General features: G+C 40.2%; 1 protein-coding gene and 35 non-coding genes across 36 annotated transcripts in view; 10 read left to right on the top strand and 26 right to left on the bottom strand.

Moving 5' to 3' along the window:
* Window positions 1-4,645: 4,645 nt before the first annotated feature.
* LOC146133850 (uncharacterized) overlaps window positions 4,646-14,715 on the bottom strand; it is a 142,775-nt gene continuing 132,705 nt past the window's right edge. Inside the window, exons 11-13 of the mRNA XM_083397839.1 lie at window positions 7,809-7,978; window positions 5,549-7,019; window positions 4,646-5,079 (exon numbers count right to left, since the gene is read on the bottom strand). Coding sequence (XP_083253965.1) covers window positions 4,646-5,079; window positions 5,549-7,019; window positions 7,809-7,978 — 2,075 coding nt within the window. The remainder of the gene's footprint in view (window positions 5,080-5,548; window positions 7,020-7,808; window positions 7,979-14,715) is intronic.
* Trnal-uaa (transfer RNA leucine (anticodon UAA)) lies at window positions 8,687-8,769 on the top strand. The gene has a single exon. It is a non-coding gene; the product is annotated as a tRNA-Leu (tRNA).
* Window positions 8,995-9,066, bottom strand: Trnaa-ugc (transfer RNA alanine (anticodon UGC)). Its single transcript has one exon. It is a non-coding gene; the product is annotated as a tRNA-Ala (tRNA).
* Window positions 9,069-9,150, bottom strand: Trnas-gcu (transfer RNA serine (anticodon GCU)). Its single transcript has one exon. It is a non-coding gene; the product is annotated as a tRNA-Ser (tRNA).
* Trnal-uaa (transfer RNA leucine (anticodon UAA)) lies at window positions 9,238-9,320 on the top strand. Its single transcript has one exon. It is a non-coding gene; the product is annotated as a tRNA-Leu (tRNA).
* Trnaa-ugc (transfer RNA alanine (anticodon UGC)) lies at window positions 9,514-9,585 on the bottom strand. The gene has a single exon. It is a non-coding gene; the product is annotated as a tRNA-Ala (tRNA).
* Window positions 9,588-9,669, bottom strand: Trnas-gcu (transfer RNA serine (anticodon GCU)). The gene has a single exon. It is a non-coding gene; the product is annotated as a tRNA-Ser (tRNA).
* On the bottom strand, window positions 9,829-9,900 carry Trnaa-cgc (transfer RNA alanine (anticodon CGC)). Its single transcript has one exon. It is a non-coding gene; the product is annotated as a tRNA-Ala (tRNA).
* On the bottom strand, window positions 9,903-9,984 carry Trnas-gcu (transfer RNA serine (anticodon GCU)). Its single transcript has one exon. It is a non-coding gene; the product is annotated as a tRNA-Ser (tRNA).
* Window positions 10,072-10,154, top strand: Trnal-uaa (transfer RNA leucine (anticodon UAA)). The gene has a single exon. It is a non-coding gene; the product is annotated as a tRNA-Leu (tRNA).
* Window positions 10,380-10,451, bottom strand: Trnaa-ugc (transfer RNA alanine (anticodon UGC)). Its single transcript has one exon. It is a non-coding gene; the product is annotated as a tRNA-Ala (tRNA).
* Trnas-gcu (transfer RNA serine (anticodon GCU)) lies at window positions 10,454-10,535 on the bottom strand. The gene has a single exon. It is a non-coding gene; the product is annotated as a tRNA-Ser (tRNA).
* Window positions 10,623-10,705, top strand: Trnal-uaa (transfer RNA leucine (anticodon UAA)). The gene has a single exon. It is a non-coding gene; the product is annotated as a tRNA-Leu (tRNA).
* Window positions 10,899-10,970, bottom strand: Trnaa-ugc (transfer RNA alanine (anticodon UGC)). Its single transcript has one exon. It is a non-coding gene; the product is annotated as a tRNA-Ala (tRNA).
* Window positions 10,973-11,054, bottom strand: Trnas-gcu (transfer RNA serine (anticodon GCU)). The gene has a single exon. It is a non-coding gene; the product is annotated as a tRNA-Ser (tRNA).
* Trnaa-ugc (transfer RNA alanine (anticodon UGC)) lies at window positions 11,213-11,284 on the bottom strand. Its single transcript has one exon. It is a non-coding gene; the product is annotated as a tRNA-Ala (tRNA).
* Trnas-gcu (transfer RNA serine (anticodon GCU)) lies at window positions 11,287-11,368 on the bottom strand. Its single transcript has one exon. It is a non-coding gene; the product is annotated as a tRNA-Ser (tRNA).
* On the top strand, window positions 11,456-11,538 carry Trnal-uaa (transfer RNA leucine (anticodon UAA)). Its single transcript has one exon. It is a non-coding gene; the product is annotated as a tRNA-Leu (tRNA).
* On the bottom strand, window positions 11,732-11,803 carry Trnaa-ugc (transfer RNA alanine (anticodon UGC)). Its single transcript has one exon. It is a non-coding gene; the product is annotated as a tRNA-Ala (tRNA).
* Window positions 11,806-11,887, bottom strand: Trnas-gcu (transfer RNA serine (anticodon GCU)). Its single transcript has one exon. It is a non-coding gene; the product is annotated as a tRNA-Ser (tRNA).
* Trnal-uaa (transfer RNA leucine (anticodon UAA)) lies at window positions 11,975-12,057 on the top strand. The gene has a single exon. It is a non-coding gene; the product is annotated as a tRNA-Leu (tRNA).
* On the bottom strand, window positions 12,251-12,322 carry Trnaa-ugc (transfer RNA alanine (anticodon UGC)). Its single transcript has one exon. It is a non-coding gene; the product is annotated as a tRNA-Ala (tRNA).
* Window positions 12,325-12,406, bottom strand: Trnas-gcu (transfer RNA serine (anticodon GCU)). Its single transcript has one exon. It is a non-coding gene; the product is annotated as a tRNA-Ser (tRNA).
* On the bottom strand, window positions 12,566-12,637 carry Trnaa-cgc (transfer RNA alanine (anticodon CGC)). The gene has a single exon. It is a non-coding gene; the product is annotated as a tRNA-Ala (tRNA).
* Trnas-gcu (transfer RNA serine (anticodon GCU)) lies at window positions 12,640-12,721 on the bottom strand. Its single transcript has one exon. It is a non-coding gene; the product is annotated as a tRNA-Ser (tRNA).
* Trnal-uaa (transfer RNA leucine (anticodon UAA)) lies at window positions 12,809-12,891 on the top strand. Its single transcript has one exon. It is a non-coding gene; the product is annotated as a tRNA-Leu (tRNA).
* Trnaa-ugc (transfer RNA alanine (anticodon UGC)) lies at window positions 13,085-13,156 on the bottom strand. Its single transcript has one exon. It is a non-coding gene; the product is annotated as a tRNA-Ala (tRNA).
* Trnas-gcu (transfer RNA serine (anticodon GCU)) lies at window positions 13,159-13,240 on the bottom strand. The gene has a single exon. It is a non-coding gene; the product is annotated as a tRNA-Ser (tRNA).
* Trnal-uaa (transfer RNA leucine (anticodon UAA)) lies at window positions 13,328-13,410 on the top strand. The gene has a single exon. It is a non-coding gene; the product is annotated as a tRNA-Leu (tRNA).
* Window positions 13,604-13,675, bottom strand: Trnaa-ugc (transfer RNA alanine (anticodon UGC)). The gene has a single exon. It is a non-coding gene; the product is annotated as a tRNA-Ala (tRNA).
* Trnas-gcu (transfer RNA serine (anticodon GCU)) lies at window positions 13,678-13,759 on the bottom strand. Its single transcript has one exon. It is a non-coding gene; the product is annotated as a tRNA-Ser (tRNA).
* Window positions 13,847-13,929, top strand: Trnal-uaa (transfer RNA leucine (anticodon UAA)). The gene has a single exon. It is a non-coding gene; the product is annotated as a tRNA-Leu (tRNA).
* Trnaa-ugc (transfer RNA alanine (anticodon UGC)) lies at window positions 14,123-14,194 on the bottom strand. Its single transcript has one exon. It is a non-coding gene; the product is annotated as a tRNA-Ala (tRNA).
* Trnas-gcu (transfer RNA serine (anticodon GCU)) lies at window positions 14,197-14,278 on the bottom strand. The gene has a single exon. It is a non-coding gene; the product is annotated as a tRNA-Ser (tRNA).
* On the top strand, window positions 14,366-14,448 carry Trnal-uaa (transfer RNA leucine (anticodon UAA)). Its single transcript has one exon. It is a non-coding gene; the product is annotated as a tRNA-Leu (tRNA).
* Trnaa-ugc (transfer RNA alanine (anticodon UGC)) lies at window positions 14,642-14,713 on the bottom strand. The gene has a single exon. It is a non-coding gene; the product is annotated as a tRNA-Ala (tRNA).

The raw sequence follows: 14,715 nt of genomic DNA, 5'->3' as shown, positions 1-14,715 counted from the left end.
TGTTTTTTACGTGCCAACGTAAAATTGAGTTTTGTTTCAATTCGAAACAAGGAAATGTCAAAGCAGAGGCGCCAGGTTAGGTTACAAGGTGTTACAATTTACTTCTTGCACGTGATGGTAACCAATTACGTGACGTGCTAGGATAATTCATTCATCCGGTTCCAACATAACATAAAAGCTGGATGTGGCTAATTTGCTTCAAAAGAGCCATCTTTGAAGTCAAGAAAATCCCAAACAAGTAAAAACTACATTTACGAGAATAAAACCCTGATTCTTAACTAGAGTTTTTTTCCGAAATCTATAATTTCAAAAGAATGACAATACTTCTGTCGCAAGGCATAACTATAGGCTTTTATTTAGTTGAAATTTATACGCTTTAAGACATTATTAAATGGCAGATATGAAAAAACTAAAAATAGCTGCGTGTAGTCGCGTGCATTAATAATCACGTGTCATTTTCCACTTAATTTGAGCAATTGTATAGATAAGATAATGATACCCTGCCTGAAACCAACTGTCATCCTGAGGCAGCATTAAAGAAACTATCTTTCGGCCGCAATTCAGTCTCAAAATAAGTTGCCTGTCAAAAATATACGATTGCACCCGCAAATCCATCTGCTTCGTGAAGGTCAATAGTCGGTTCTGTCAAGGTCAAATTATGTACTGTGTGCGTGCGTGTAAAATTTTATTGAAGAGACTAATTACGAAATCGCCTCAGTGTTTGATTGGTGTAATGAGACAAATATCGAAATGTATAAAACTGCAAGGAAACTGAAGATATTGGCGTATAATATGCAAGAAATATGTTGACTGGGGAAAATTTCGTTTAAAAATATTGGGAACAATACTCAGTAAAACAAGACGTACCTGAATATATATAAATATTATTAGGGAAACAGACTGCATTGAAAAACATTAGAATTGGAACAAGGTTTGTTTAATTAGGTACGGCCTACTTAAAACTAAACACTAGTGAATGATAGGTGTGTGTGTTTCATGAGGAATATATTTAATCGTGCGAAATTCAGCATTTATACTTTAAACATTAATTTGTAATAATCTGATGTCAATTAATAAATAGGGCAGATCAAGGTTTATTAATAACCCTTGTAAAATATTCCGCGGTAACTTCGATGCGACAATTAGTCGATGTGAATCAGTAACAAATATTGAAGAAGGGGTCTGGCTCACACAAGACAAACACTTATTGTTGCGTCACAAGGTGATTAGTGACGTCACAAAGAGACAACCCACGCTTGCTCGGGATCCAAACCCACAGACTGCATCGCTTCAAAAACGCCGCCTGTTTAAAAAATAAAAGTAAGGAACAAGCGACAATGCAGAAGTTAATTACTAATATGAAAGACACACACAAACATATGTGTTTAATAACATCTGTGATCTAGCCCCTCGGAAGTTGCTTTATGACCAACGATTACGGCTTCCGTATGAATAGTACACCTAAAAGCCATCGCAGACTTGCCGAATCTGTCGATCTATGATGCAAGCAGAGCAAGCCAGAAAAACAACTGGCCTGCAGTGAGGTTCGAACTCACGACCTCCGGTCAAGCCGGGACCGTCGCTCTACCAACTGAGCTATGCAAGGAGCGAGTCGAGAAACAACCATACGCCAATACTTGCACATTCTGTTAGTACAAGCAAGTTCACACTAGTATTATTTACTAATATTTTTGAGTGTTAGATCTTTAATAAATATGCACATTCGAAATGTTTAATCAATCAGATTTATTTTTGCATGTTTACCGCGTTCAATTCAAGCAAAAGTAGATAATATGAATTTGTTATCATATCTTTATTGATTTTCAACACATCCATACTTTTACAGATGTACATCGCTTGAATTTTTTAAACAGGCATTTAGTACCTTGTAACTGTTATTTCTGCAAAACAATTTACACGTAACATGCACAATTAGTAAAATCCTGTTTTAAGTACACTAAAAATCGCTTTGTAACGATTTTTTGAAGTTAAGGCCTTTAGTTTTCATTGGGGTCATTTACAAAAATATATAAATCAGAACAACACAGTGGCGTATCCAGGGGGGGTTTGGGGTTTTTAAACACTTTTTGGCCATTTAACTACGAAAGTGCAAATGATCTTCCAACGTACGCTTTGTTTACGTTTTGACGGAGTCTTTGGAAATAGATGAGCGCTTCTTTACCGTTGCGCCACGAAAGGCATATGACGTCATTACAATCGCTATTTCATGACGTCATATCCGTCGCTATATTATGACGTCATTAACGTCAGACGGACAAACGGGGAATTCCCTAAGTTGAAAATTCGAACCCCCCCTTTTGGGATTTCTGGATACGCCCCTGGAATAACATATAGAGTTTTATGTTCGCTGACTGAAGTCAATATTTCCAAGATTAGTTGAAGCATAACGAAAATCAATTATGATTTTAATTTCTTAAATATTTTAACTTTGTTAACGAAAATATTTTAACTTTGTTAAATTTAAACGAGACCCTTAATAGTTGGCCCAAAAAATGTGTTTAACAAACATCAATAACGTTATTAAACAATCCCACTACAAACTCGCGGTATTTAAAGCCAAAGTGCAGACTCGAACACTTTTTGCTGTGCTTCGAACTGAATACAAACAAATCACAACGACGGCCCCGAAATATTTTACATGTTCCTGGAGCGTTTGAAGAAGCTATATTTCAAGCTTAAATGCTGACCACTGCTTGTGCTAGGTTATCGATCAAGCACGGGACGAAATGAACAGTTTGTTTTGTGTCTCCGGGCATTTACCGGTGGGTCAAATTTATAACTACTGTACTTATAAAAATGTTTGCCCAAAACAAGCAAATAGAGCAAAGACGGGGCCATCTTCGTTCAACTAGATTAGGTTTATCGTTATCGAATCTTAATAAGGTCAAACCTCCAGGAAACTACACAGATTAGGTCGATAAGATCGAATCAAACACGATGACCAAATTAGGTATTTCGTTTTGCGTTTGCAAGTGAAGGCCCCAATGTCTGACTCGACAATTATCATTTTCTTGTTAAAGGTACCCAAAATAAGTTACGGAAAATAAACAACAATAAGTAACAACTAACTACTTTGTGAGGTACACAGGTAGGATGAAAAATTAAATTTCTATTTTAATTTTCAGGCAAAAAAAGCTTAGATTGATTACTACAGCTTAATTGATCAGTTTGTTTTGGCCTTACATAACATTGTACGGCACAATTACCAATATAACGACCAAGTTTTGGGTATTGGTTTCGATTTGATATAATGAGACAAAAATACACTTGGGCCTAATAGCTGGAGGTTGAACTTGGACGTGGATTAAAACAGGTCATAATTAGACAAAACAACGCTATATCATAGTTACTCGATGAAAAATTTTCCAAACTAATTGTCTAGTCGATTATAAAGCGTTTCGAAACCTTCAATTCAAATTTAATACAGAGCTTTAAAAACCATAACAACGATATAAAACAGGACTTCTAAACCCAGTATATCAAACATAGGCCAGTATACGAATAAGGTATTTAAACTGAGCTAATAAAACACGAGCACTAGGAACATTTAAACCAGTAAATCTAAAAATAAAAGTGACAAAAAAAACTGTTTGCTTGCTAAAAAATACCCCGAATTATTCAAAAAACTCCCAAAAAGAAAAACCCCGTGTTTAGCACGTTATAATGACGTCATCCATTTTAGTCATGGGTATACCTAACTTGTATAAACAGCAGCTACACCAGGCACAGCTTAAATCGATATAAATTTCTTTTTTTGATTAAACTAAAGTATGAAACCACGTTTCGCATGCTGACGGCAGCTTGTACTGTTTTTCGTTTCAGTTATTTAAAGTCTGGTAAAATTTGCCCACCTAAGCAATGTTTTATTGTGAAAATCAAAATTCTATATAGGCTACTAAAACAAAGCCTCAATTGCATTTAATAAAAGGGTTGCAAATTTAAAAAAGGGCAAAATTCTAGACATATTGATAACAGGTTGGACAACCACGTGTAGAAGCATTAGTAATGTACCATTGATTTATATTTTGTGTCATTTGTTAAACACCAAACGTCTTATTTTAATGTATCCAACTAAATTCCTACACGGAGACAAGCAAAGAGTATCATTAAATGTTTTGGCATGCCCGGGTAAATGTTGCACTAAATACGTTATATTGCAAATCCCCTTGATTGTTGCAAGGTAAATGTCGACCCTAATTTCCAATCAGTGACAGCAGCATACACTAGCAAAGCTAACAATTTAGGTCAGACACTCTTAAAATATCTTAAATTATATGCATAGCCGACATTTCGACGACAAAGGCATCGTCAGTATTTTTTTATTTGAATGAGTTTTGATTACGGTGCCTTTGCTGGCGAAATGTATACAAACAGAGTGGCCAAAAGTAGGCTTACAGTTATAAAAGTAGGGTTTGGGTCTAAAAGTAAATTTACTGTTTTGGGGTTCTTCTCATACACCCTGTTCTTTAAAACACCACCCAAAAGAAATCCATTGGTGTCAGGTCAGGTGAGCGTAGTGGCTATTCAATGTTACCTCTTCTTTCAAGCCAACGCTGTGGAATACCTGTAAGCCTACTTTCGGGCCTGTATATTTTAAGATCTTGTGTTTTTAAGATCTGCTAAATTATTCTGATCCGGGTAAAGAGATATATGGCAACCCTAGTCTAATTCGTTCAAGTTTCAAACCAAAACAATTTCCCACACCTTTGTTATCGGGAGAATGTCCCGATTCATCCCCGCTCCTCTCACTCCTCCTGGGAGAAGCGGTCGGAAACCTCTTGATGTCAAGATCTTCCATTCGTTCAAGCCTGGGGCCGTTCTGGGACTTCCCCCCGCCCCCTATGAGCCGGGGGTCAAGGCCAATCGCGCTCGCCACCTTGCGCCGCCTAGCGGCGTCGCTGTCGTAGGTCTCATCCGCAGTGTCGTAGGTCTCATCCGCGCTGCTGTACAGCTGCTTTACGATGTCGAGTTCCTCGCTTGTGAGTGGAGCGCTGTGCGAAGCGATCGGAACTGGAGACTCTACAACTCGACGAGGTTGGGCTCTTGGTTGATGCTGACCTGTGGGTTTCAAGCAATCGTGTTTATGTAACTTTGCGTTTAAATTACGCAGTTCGATTAGACTGTTTTAAGGGCGTGTCGTTATGTCATTATAAAATGTAAATTGCGCCAATAATTTCTTTAATATAAATCTTATATATCTTTGTGGCATCAGTAACGGGTTTTTGCTTGTCGATTACTGCTCTGCTTACGCACACATAAACGAACATGTCTCAAATTTTAGAAACCTGAGTTGAAATGACACATTTTCTATTCGAACAAATTAATAACAATGTTAAAAAACCTACAAAGCAAAGCTTTAGACGTTTGTTTAAATAAATACCTTGGTTTTAAACTTTGCACTTGTTTACTGTAACAGTAAATCGATTACACTTGATAGCTAGTCAGCAATTTGCAGTGTAACAAAGCATAATTAAGGATCCTGGCGGTGATCCCAAAACACGTGCAAAACTGGCGCATTCAAACTGACCTTGCATCGACCTCTGAACGTCGGCCAATCTATCCTGAGCGACAGGGTATCGGGCGCTAACACTCTCGCTCTCGGTCGTCGTTTCGTCGCTGAACTGACGCGAGTGAGGCGCGTTCGCGTAAATGTTGTTCGAGTAACTCGCCACGATCCGAGCCCGACCCTCGTTGACGTCATCACCCGATGTTGTGATGTCATCGTCGTCTGACGTCAGGTCGACGTCTAGTACGTCATCTGGCAGTTTGTATTCGGTCGCGGTGTTGTAAGGCTTCACTGTGTAAGGCACTTCTGCGCCAAGCAACGAATCGCTAACGTTCACGCTGTAGTTAGCGCCACCCAGCGGACCGTTGGATCGATTTGGTTGATCGTTGGGTGGCGCCACATCGGAGTCCATCGATAAAGTGCTAGCGTCGTCTTCGCTCAATTCCTGCGAAACCACGACGTCGCGGACTTGATACTTCTCCTGCTTTTTCTGCATCATCGATGACGTCACGCTGACTGCGAACGACTCGGATGTGACGTCATTAGGAACCGGCGCCGTCGGGGCGAGTTTGGGAGCTCGGTTCTTCTTGGCGGCGGCGAGTTGATCAGAGCTGAGTCCCAGGATCCTTGCAGCTCGCTCCTGGAGGGTTTCCTTGCGTTGTCGAGGCGACCACTTGATCATCATCTCCTCCTGCTCTTGGTGGAGATCCTGCTTTAACATCTCCTCGCTCTTAGCGCGGCTCAGAAGAGGAGCGATCTCCTGCGGTTCGGATGCGCCCCGGAACGGGTTCGATGCGGCGGTGGGCGACGGTGAACGGTTCGAAGCTGCTCTTGTGATGTCGTTTTTGGAAATGGATCCGATCGTCGCTCTTCTCTCTTCACTTCTTGAGTTCCTCCGGTGAGATCTGATCCTCCTGCGCATCGTTAAGGAGTCGTGGCTGTCGATCCGAACAAGCCGCGTTGTCAGGCTGCTGTTGCTACGGTATATGACGTCATCGCTGCTCTCGCTCGAAGATGACGTGTCATCATCCAAGATGACATCATCATTGATGAGGTGGTTGCCTGAGTAGTTTGGCGGCGATTGATGAATTGAGCTAATAGCGTCTTGCTTCTGTAGTTTCTTGTAGTCGTTTAAAGTGCGGAAAGGTTTAACTGAAGCTGTTGTTGAGTTTGTTGGGACTTTAGAAGCAGAAAAACGCGGCGAAATCTGCGCCTTGGCATAAGAATCAACTTCTGACGCTTTAGGTACATTTTTAAGGCTTGACAGTTCAGTCGATTGTACAGAGAATAGTCGACCTTCCTTTAATTCGCTATGATTTGCGATCGCCGCTCGCTGATTGGTCGCTGTGGTGGGCGTGTTCTTGCTCAGCGGTCGTCCTGGTGGGCGTGGCGCAACCTTAGGAGGGCGTGGTTTAGGTGGGGCACCTGTAATTCCGAACCACGTTCCTTCTGGTTTCTGTTCGGGAGCAGCATTTTCTTGACTTTTGGTAACCTTTGAAAAACGCAAAACGTAAATATTTGCACAATATCAATGCTTAAGAAAGCTTTGAAATAAAAATATACTAAAAAAAAACACAAAATCGTAAATGTAAAATCATTAAATAAAGTGAAAACAAAGTTTACCCGAATTCGACATTAACTAATAATTTACAATTTAATGCCAAAAGAGTTTTAATTTGTTTAAGATCGGTAAAACAATTGGTGAGTTTGGTGTTGTGCATTTTTGTACATACTAAATAGGCCTGGCGACCAAAAAGTGACGTTCTATAACCATTTTAATTAACAATTTTAAAACTAGATAATATAACCAAAATGAAAACAGATAAATAATTCAATATTTGTTTTGTCACAAACTTGACAAGATTGGCATTTTGCTAAAATTTTGTTAATAAAACAACCGGTTTGTAACGACTGGCCCAATTTGGATCCCATAAGATATAGAGAGAAATCAATGAACTAATCTTTCTTGTGTCAATAATAATAAACAAAGTATTATTTGAAATGTTTAAAAATGATTCCCACTTCTGCAAGGCCTTCATCATACATCTAACTACAACATACATCTATTATCTTAAGATATATCCGAAACGTTCACAAAATGCTACCTACTTCTGTAAGGGTTTTAATATTCATTTTAGGCCAAACTAAAACCTCCAGCCATCATGCTCATATAAATATCAGAAGCTGCTAGGTTGTACCAAACAAAAATAGTTCATGCGACGACGATTTGATTGATATGCGAAATCAATACAGGAATCAACCAATTTGTTTATTTTAGCACCTGAACATCGCTGGGTGAAAACGAAGCTGAACTTGTTTTTCTTTTGTTCTCTACCACCACAGCATCGCTCTTTGATCTTGTGAGGCAGAATACCTTTCCTCCACTTGCAATGAAGGATGTTGCAACGATAGACTCCTTCTCACATAAGGTCATCATTGGAGGTTTATCACCTGCAATGAAATGGGACTTTAAAGTTGATGTCAGAAACATAACCAACACGACATCCAATTGTGAGGCCGTCACAGTCTTTGTCAAGAAGTTGTTTTGACAAGCATAAATAGTTAGGTCATCATCGGAGGTTTTTATTACCTGTGATTAAATGGAACTTGTAAAGCTAATGCGAGCAGCATAAGCAAGACGACATCTAATTAAAAGGCAGATACAGTCTTCGTCAAGCAGTTTATTTAAAAAGCATATATAGTTAGGTACATACTGATAATTGTTTGTGAGACCTAATAAAACAGGAGTGTCAAACACTTATATATTTTTTCTAAATAACTTGGAGTTAAGGAAGCCAAAGCACAGATAAAATAGCCGTTTTCCCCTATACTTGGTAAAATCTAAAACGCAGATCAACAGAAAATCACGAATAACAAAATAGTTCAGCTTCACATAAAACATTCCGACAAAAACGAGTCATAAAAACACACAAATTATTTTTAACTAACATCAATAAACAGAGATACAAAAGAACAAAATAGAATTACTCGAGTCGCTATCTATCCAAGACTGCAGCCCCGAACTGAACGTTGACACATTATCAGCACCTCTGTACCTGTTTAACACTTGAAGCTGTGTTACAACAGATTACCAACAAAACAAGTTTTCGCAATTAAAACAAAGTGCAAGTTAAAATATTTTTCCAGCTTATTAAGGCAACTGGGTTGGCCGAGTGGTTAAGGCGTTGGACTTAAGTTCCAATGGATGTATATCCGCGTGGGTTCGAACCCCACACCCAGTACTACTTTTTGGTAAATTGAAGCAATTCACTCATATGAATTTCAACACTGACTCAGATACAATACAAATATAGATTCAATAGTAGGTTTTGACAAAAATCAACAATACGGTTTTCTGCAAAATATAACTAAAATCTCCAGTATGTTTGACAAGTTAGGGCTGAAATTTAAATCAATATAAAACTTCAAGTTCTTCAGAAAGAATCACCAAAACAAATTGAAAAGGATGGAGATGCCGGGGATTGAACCCGGGGCCTCACACATGCAAAGCGTGCGCTCTACCACTGAGCTACATCCCCTACGACGAGGATGGGATTCGAACCCACGCGTGAAGAGCACAATGGATTAGCAGTGCATCGCCTTAACCACTCGGCCACCTCGTCGCTGTGTTGCCGTAGGTTACAACAAAACAAGTTTTCGCAGTTACAACAAAGTGCAACTTAAAAAATATTCTTGAAGCTAATAAACTGACTGGGTTGGCCGAGTGGTTAAGGCGTTGGACTTAAGTTCCAATGGATGTATATCCGCGTGGGTTCGAACCCCACACCCAGTACTACTTTTTGGTAAATTGAAGCAATTCACTCATATGAATTTCAACACTGACTCAGATACAATACAAATATAGATTCAATAGTAGGTTTTGACAAAAATCAACAATACGGTTTTCTGCAAAATATAACTAAAATTTAAATCAAAATAAAACTTCGAGTTCTTCAGAAAGAATCAACAAAACAAATTGAAAAGGATGGAGATGCCGGGGATTGAAACCGGGGCCTCACACATGCAAAGCGTGCGCTCTACCACTGAGCTACATCCCCTAAGACGAGGATGGGATTCGAACCCACGCGTGCAGAGCACAATGGATTAGCAGTCCATCGCCTTAACCACTCGACAACCTCGTCGCTGCGAAAAAGGCATTTGTGGGAAAATGATTAGGTCAAAAAACGAAGAAAACCATGAATTGTGACATTTTCAAAACAACTGTGTTGCGATATTACATAGTCCAACAAAACAATCAATTTAGAACTCAATGATCTAACAATCGATTCACCAAACAAATATGGAGATGCCGGGGATTGAACCCGGGGCCTCACACATGCGAAGCGTGCGCTCTACCACTGAGCTACATCCCCTACGACGAGGATGGGATTCGAACCCACGCGTGCAGAGCACAATGGATTAGCAGTGCATCGCCTTAACCACTCGGCCACCTCGTCGCTGTGTTGCCGTAGGTTACAACAAAACAAGTTTTCGCAGTTACAACAAAGTGCAACTTAAAAAATATTCTTGAAGCTAATAAACTAACTGGGTTGGCCGAGTGGTTAAGGCGTTGGACTTAAGTTCCAATGGATGTATATCCGCGTGGGTTCGAACCCAACACTCTGTACTACTTTTTGGTAAATTAAGGCAATTCACTCATATGAATTTCAACACTGACTCAGATACAATACATATATAGATTCAATAGTAGGTTTTGACAAAAATCAACAATACGGTTTTCTGCAAAATATAACTAAAATCTCCAGGATGTTTGATAAGTTAGGGCTGAAATTTAAATCAAAATAAAACTTCGAGTTCTTCAGAAAGAATCACCAAAACAAATTGAAAAGGATGGAGATGCCGGGGATTGAACCCGGGACCTCACACATGCAAAGCGTGCGCTCTACCACTGAGCTACATCCCCTACGACGAGGATGAGATTCGAACCCACGGGTGCAGAGCACAATGGATTAGCAGTCCATCGCCTTAACCACTCGGCCACCTTGTCGCTGTGTTGCAGTAGGTTACAACAAAACAAGATTTCGCAATCACAACAAAGTGCAACTTAAAAAATATTCTTGAAGCTAATAAACTGACTGGGTTGGCCGAGTGGTTAAGGCGTTGGACTTAAGTTCCAATGGATGTATATCCGCGTGGGTTCGAACCCCACACCCAGTACTACTTTTTGGTAAATTGAAGCAATTCACTCATATGAATTTCAACACTGACTCAGATACAATACAAATATAGATTCAATAGTAGGTTTTGACAAAAATCAACAATACGGTTTTCTGCAAAATATAACTAAAATTTAAATCAAAATAAAACTTCGAGTTCTTCAGAAAGAATCAACAAAACAAATTGAAAAGGATGGAGATGCCGGGGATTGAACCCGGGGCCTCACACATGCAAAGCGTGCGCTCTACAACTGAGCTACATCCCCTACGACGAGGATGGGATTCGAACCCACGCGTGCAGAGCACAATGGATTAGCAGTCCATCGCCTTAACAACTCGGCCACCTCGTCGCTGCGCAAAAGGCATTTGTGGGAAAATGATTAGGCCAAAAACTAAGAAAACCATGAATTGTGACATTTTCAAAACAACTGTGTTGCGATATTACATAGTCCAACAAAACAATCAATTTAGAACTCAATGATCTAACAATCGATTCACCAAACAAATATGGAGATGCCGGGGATTGAACCCGGGGCCTCACACATGCAAAGCGTGCGCTCTACCACTGAGCTACATCCCCTACGACGAGGATGGGATTCGAACCCACGCGTGCAGAGCACAATGGATTAGCAGTCCATCGCCTTAACCACTCGGCCACCTCGTCGCTGTGTTGCGGTAGGTTACAACAAAACAAGATTTCGCAACCACAACAAAGTGCAACTTAAAAAATATTCTTCAAGCTAATAAACTAACTGGGTTGGCCGAGTGGTTAAGGCGTTGGACGTAAGTTCCAATGGATGTATATCCGCGTGGGTTCGAACCCCACACCCAGTACTACTTTTTGGTAAATTGAAGCAATTCACTCATATGAATTTCAACACTGACTCAGATACAATACAAATATAGATTCAATAGTAGGTTTTGACAAAAATCAACAAGACGGTTTTCTGCAAAATATAACTAAAATTTAAATCAAAATAAAACTTCGAGTTCTTCAGAAAGAATCAACAAAACAAATTGAAAAGGATGGAGATGCCGGGGATTGAACCCGGGGCCTCACACATGCAAAGCGTGCGCTCTACCACTGAGCTACATCCCCTACGACGAGGATGGGATTCGAACCCAGTCGTGCAGAGCACAATGGATTAGCAGTCCATCGCCTTAACCACTCGACCACCTCGTCGCTGTGTTGCCGTAGGTTACAACAAAACAAGTTTTCGCAGTTACAACAAAGTGCAACTTAAAAAATATTCTTGAAGCTAATAAACTTACATGGTTGGCCGAGTGGTTAAGGCGTTGGACTTAAGTTCCAATGGATGTATATCCGCGTGGGTTCGAACCCCACACCCAGTACTACTTTTTGGTAAATTGAAGCAATTCACTCATATGAATTTCAACACTGACTCAGATACAATACAAATATAGATTCAATAGTAGGTTTTGACAAAAATCAACAATAAGGTTTTCTGCAAAATATAACTAAAATTTAAATCAAAATAAAACTTCGAGTTCTTCAGAAAGAATCAACAAAACAAATTGAAAAGGATGGAGATGGCGGGGATTGAACCCGGGGCCTCACACATGCAAAGCGTGCGCTCTACCACTGAGCTACAACCCCTACGACGAGGATGGGATTCGAACCCACGCGTGCAGAGCACAATGGATTAGCAGTCCAACGCCTTAACCACTCGGCCACCTCGTCGCTGCGAAAAAGGCATTTGTGGGAAAATGATTAGGCCAAAAAACTAAGAAAACCATGAATTGTGACATTTTCAAAACAACTGTGTTGCGATATTACATATTCCAACAAAATAATCAATTTAGAACTCAATGATCTAACAATCGATTCACCAAACAAATATGGAGATGCCGGGGATTGAACCCGGGGCCTCACACATGCGAAGCGTGCGCTCTACCACTGAGCTACATCCCCTACGACGAGGATGGGATTCGAACCCACGCGTGCAGAGCACAATGGATTAGCAGTCCATCGCCTTAACCACTCGGCCACCTCGTCGCTGTGTTGCCGTAGGTTACAACAAAACAAGTTTTCGCAGTTACAACAAAGTGCAACTTAAAAAATATTCTTGAAGCTAATAAACTGACTGGGTTGGCCGAGTGGTTAAGGCGTTGGACTTAAGTTCCAATGGATGTATATCCGCGTGGGTTCGAACCCCACACCCAGTACTACTTTTTGGTAAATTGAAGCAATTCACTCATATGAATTTCAACACTGACTCAGATACAATACAAATATAGATCCAATAGTAGGTTTTGACAAAAATCAACAATACGGTTTTCTGCAAAATATAACTAAAATTTAAATCAAAATAAAACTTCGAGTTCTTCAGAAAGAATCAACAAAACAAATTGAAAAGGATGGAGATGCCGGGGATTGAACCCGGGGCCTCACACATGCAAAGCGTGCGCTCTACCACTGAGCTACATCCCCTACGACGAGGATGGGATTCGAACCCACGCGTGCAGAGCACAATGGATTAGCAGTCCATCGCCTTAAACACTCGGCCACCTCGTCGCTGTGTTGCAGTAGGTTACAACAAAACAAGATTTCGCAATCACAACAAAGTGCAACTTAAAAAATATTCTTCAAGCTAATAAACTAACTGGGTTGGCCGAGTGGTTAAGGCGTTGGACTTAAGTTCCAATGGATGTATATCCGCGTGGGTTCGAACCCCACACCCAGTACTACTTTTTGGTAAATTGAAGCAATTCACTCATATGAATTTCAACACTGAATCAGATACAATACAAATATAGATTCAATAGTAGGTTTTGACAAAAATCAACAATACGGTTTTCTGCAAAATATAACTAAAATTTAAATCAAAATAAAACTTCGAGTTCTTCAGAAAGAATCAACAAAACAAATTGAAAAGGATGGAGATGCCGGGGATTGAACCCGGGGCCTCACACATGCAAAGCGTGCGCTCTACCACTGAGCTACATCCCCTACGACGAGGATGGGATTCGAACCCACGCGTGCAGAGCACAATGGATTAGCAGTCCATCGCCTTAACCACTCGGCCACCTTGTCGCTGTGTTGCAGTAGGTTACAACAAAACAAGATTTCGCAATCACAACAAAGTGCAACTTAAAAAATATTCTTGAAGCTAATAAACTGACTGGGTTGGCCGAGTGGTTAAGGCGTTGGACTTAAGTTCCAATGGATGTATATCCGCGTGGGTTCGAACCCCACACCCAGTACTACTTTTTGGTAAATTGAAGCAATTCACTCATATGAATTTCAACACTGACTCAGATACAATACAAATATAGATTCAATAGTAGGTTTTGACAAAAATCAACAATACGGTTTTCTGCAAAATATAACTAAAATTTAAATCAAAATAAAACTTCGAGTTCTTCAGAAAGAATCAACAAAACAAATTGAAAAGGATGGAGATGCCGGGGATTGAACCCGGGGCCTCACACATGCAAAGCGTGCGCTCTACCACTGAGCTAGATCCCCTACGACGAGGATGGGATTCGAACCCACGCGTGCAGAGCACAATGGATTAGCAGTCCATCGCCTTAACCACTCGGCCACCTTGTCGCTGTGTTGCAGTAGGTTACAACAAAACAAGATTTCGCAATCACAACAAAGTGCAACTTAAAAAATATTCTTGAAGCTAATAAACTGACTGGGTTGGCCGAGTGGTTAAGGCGTTGGACTTAAGTTCCAATGGATGTATATCCGCGTGGGTTCGAACCCCACACCCAGTACTACTTTTTGGTAAATTGAAGCAATTCACTCATATGAATTTCAACACTGACTCAGATACAATACAAATATAGATTCAATAGTAGGTTTTGACAAAAATCAACAATACGGTTTTCTGCAAAATATAACTAAAATTTAAATCAAAATAAAACTTCGAGTTCTTCAGAAAGAATCAACAAAACAAATTGAAAAGGATGGAGATGCCGGGGATTGAACCCGGGGCCTCACACATGCAAAGCGTGCGCTCTACAACTGAGCTACATCCCCTA

Source organism: Ascidiella aspersa, chromosome 9, assembly GCF_963924565.1.
Source record: "Ascidiella aspersa chromosome 9, kaAscAspe10.2, whole genome shotgun sequence".
NCBI lineage: Eukaryota > Metazoa > Chordata > Ascidiacea > Phlebobranchia > Ascidiidae > Ascidiella > Ascidiella aspersa.
Note: the sequence above shows the minus strand (reverse complement) of the source record. Positions and strands in the feature narration are given on the sequence as shown.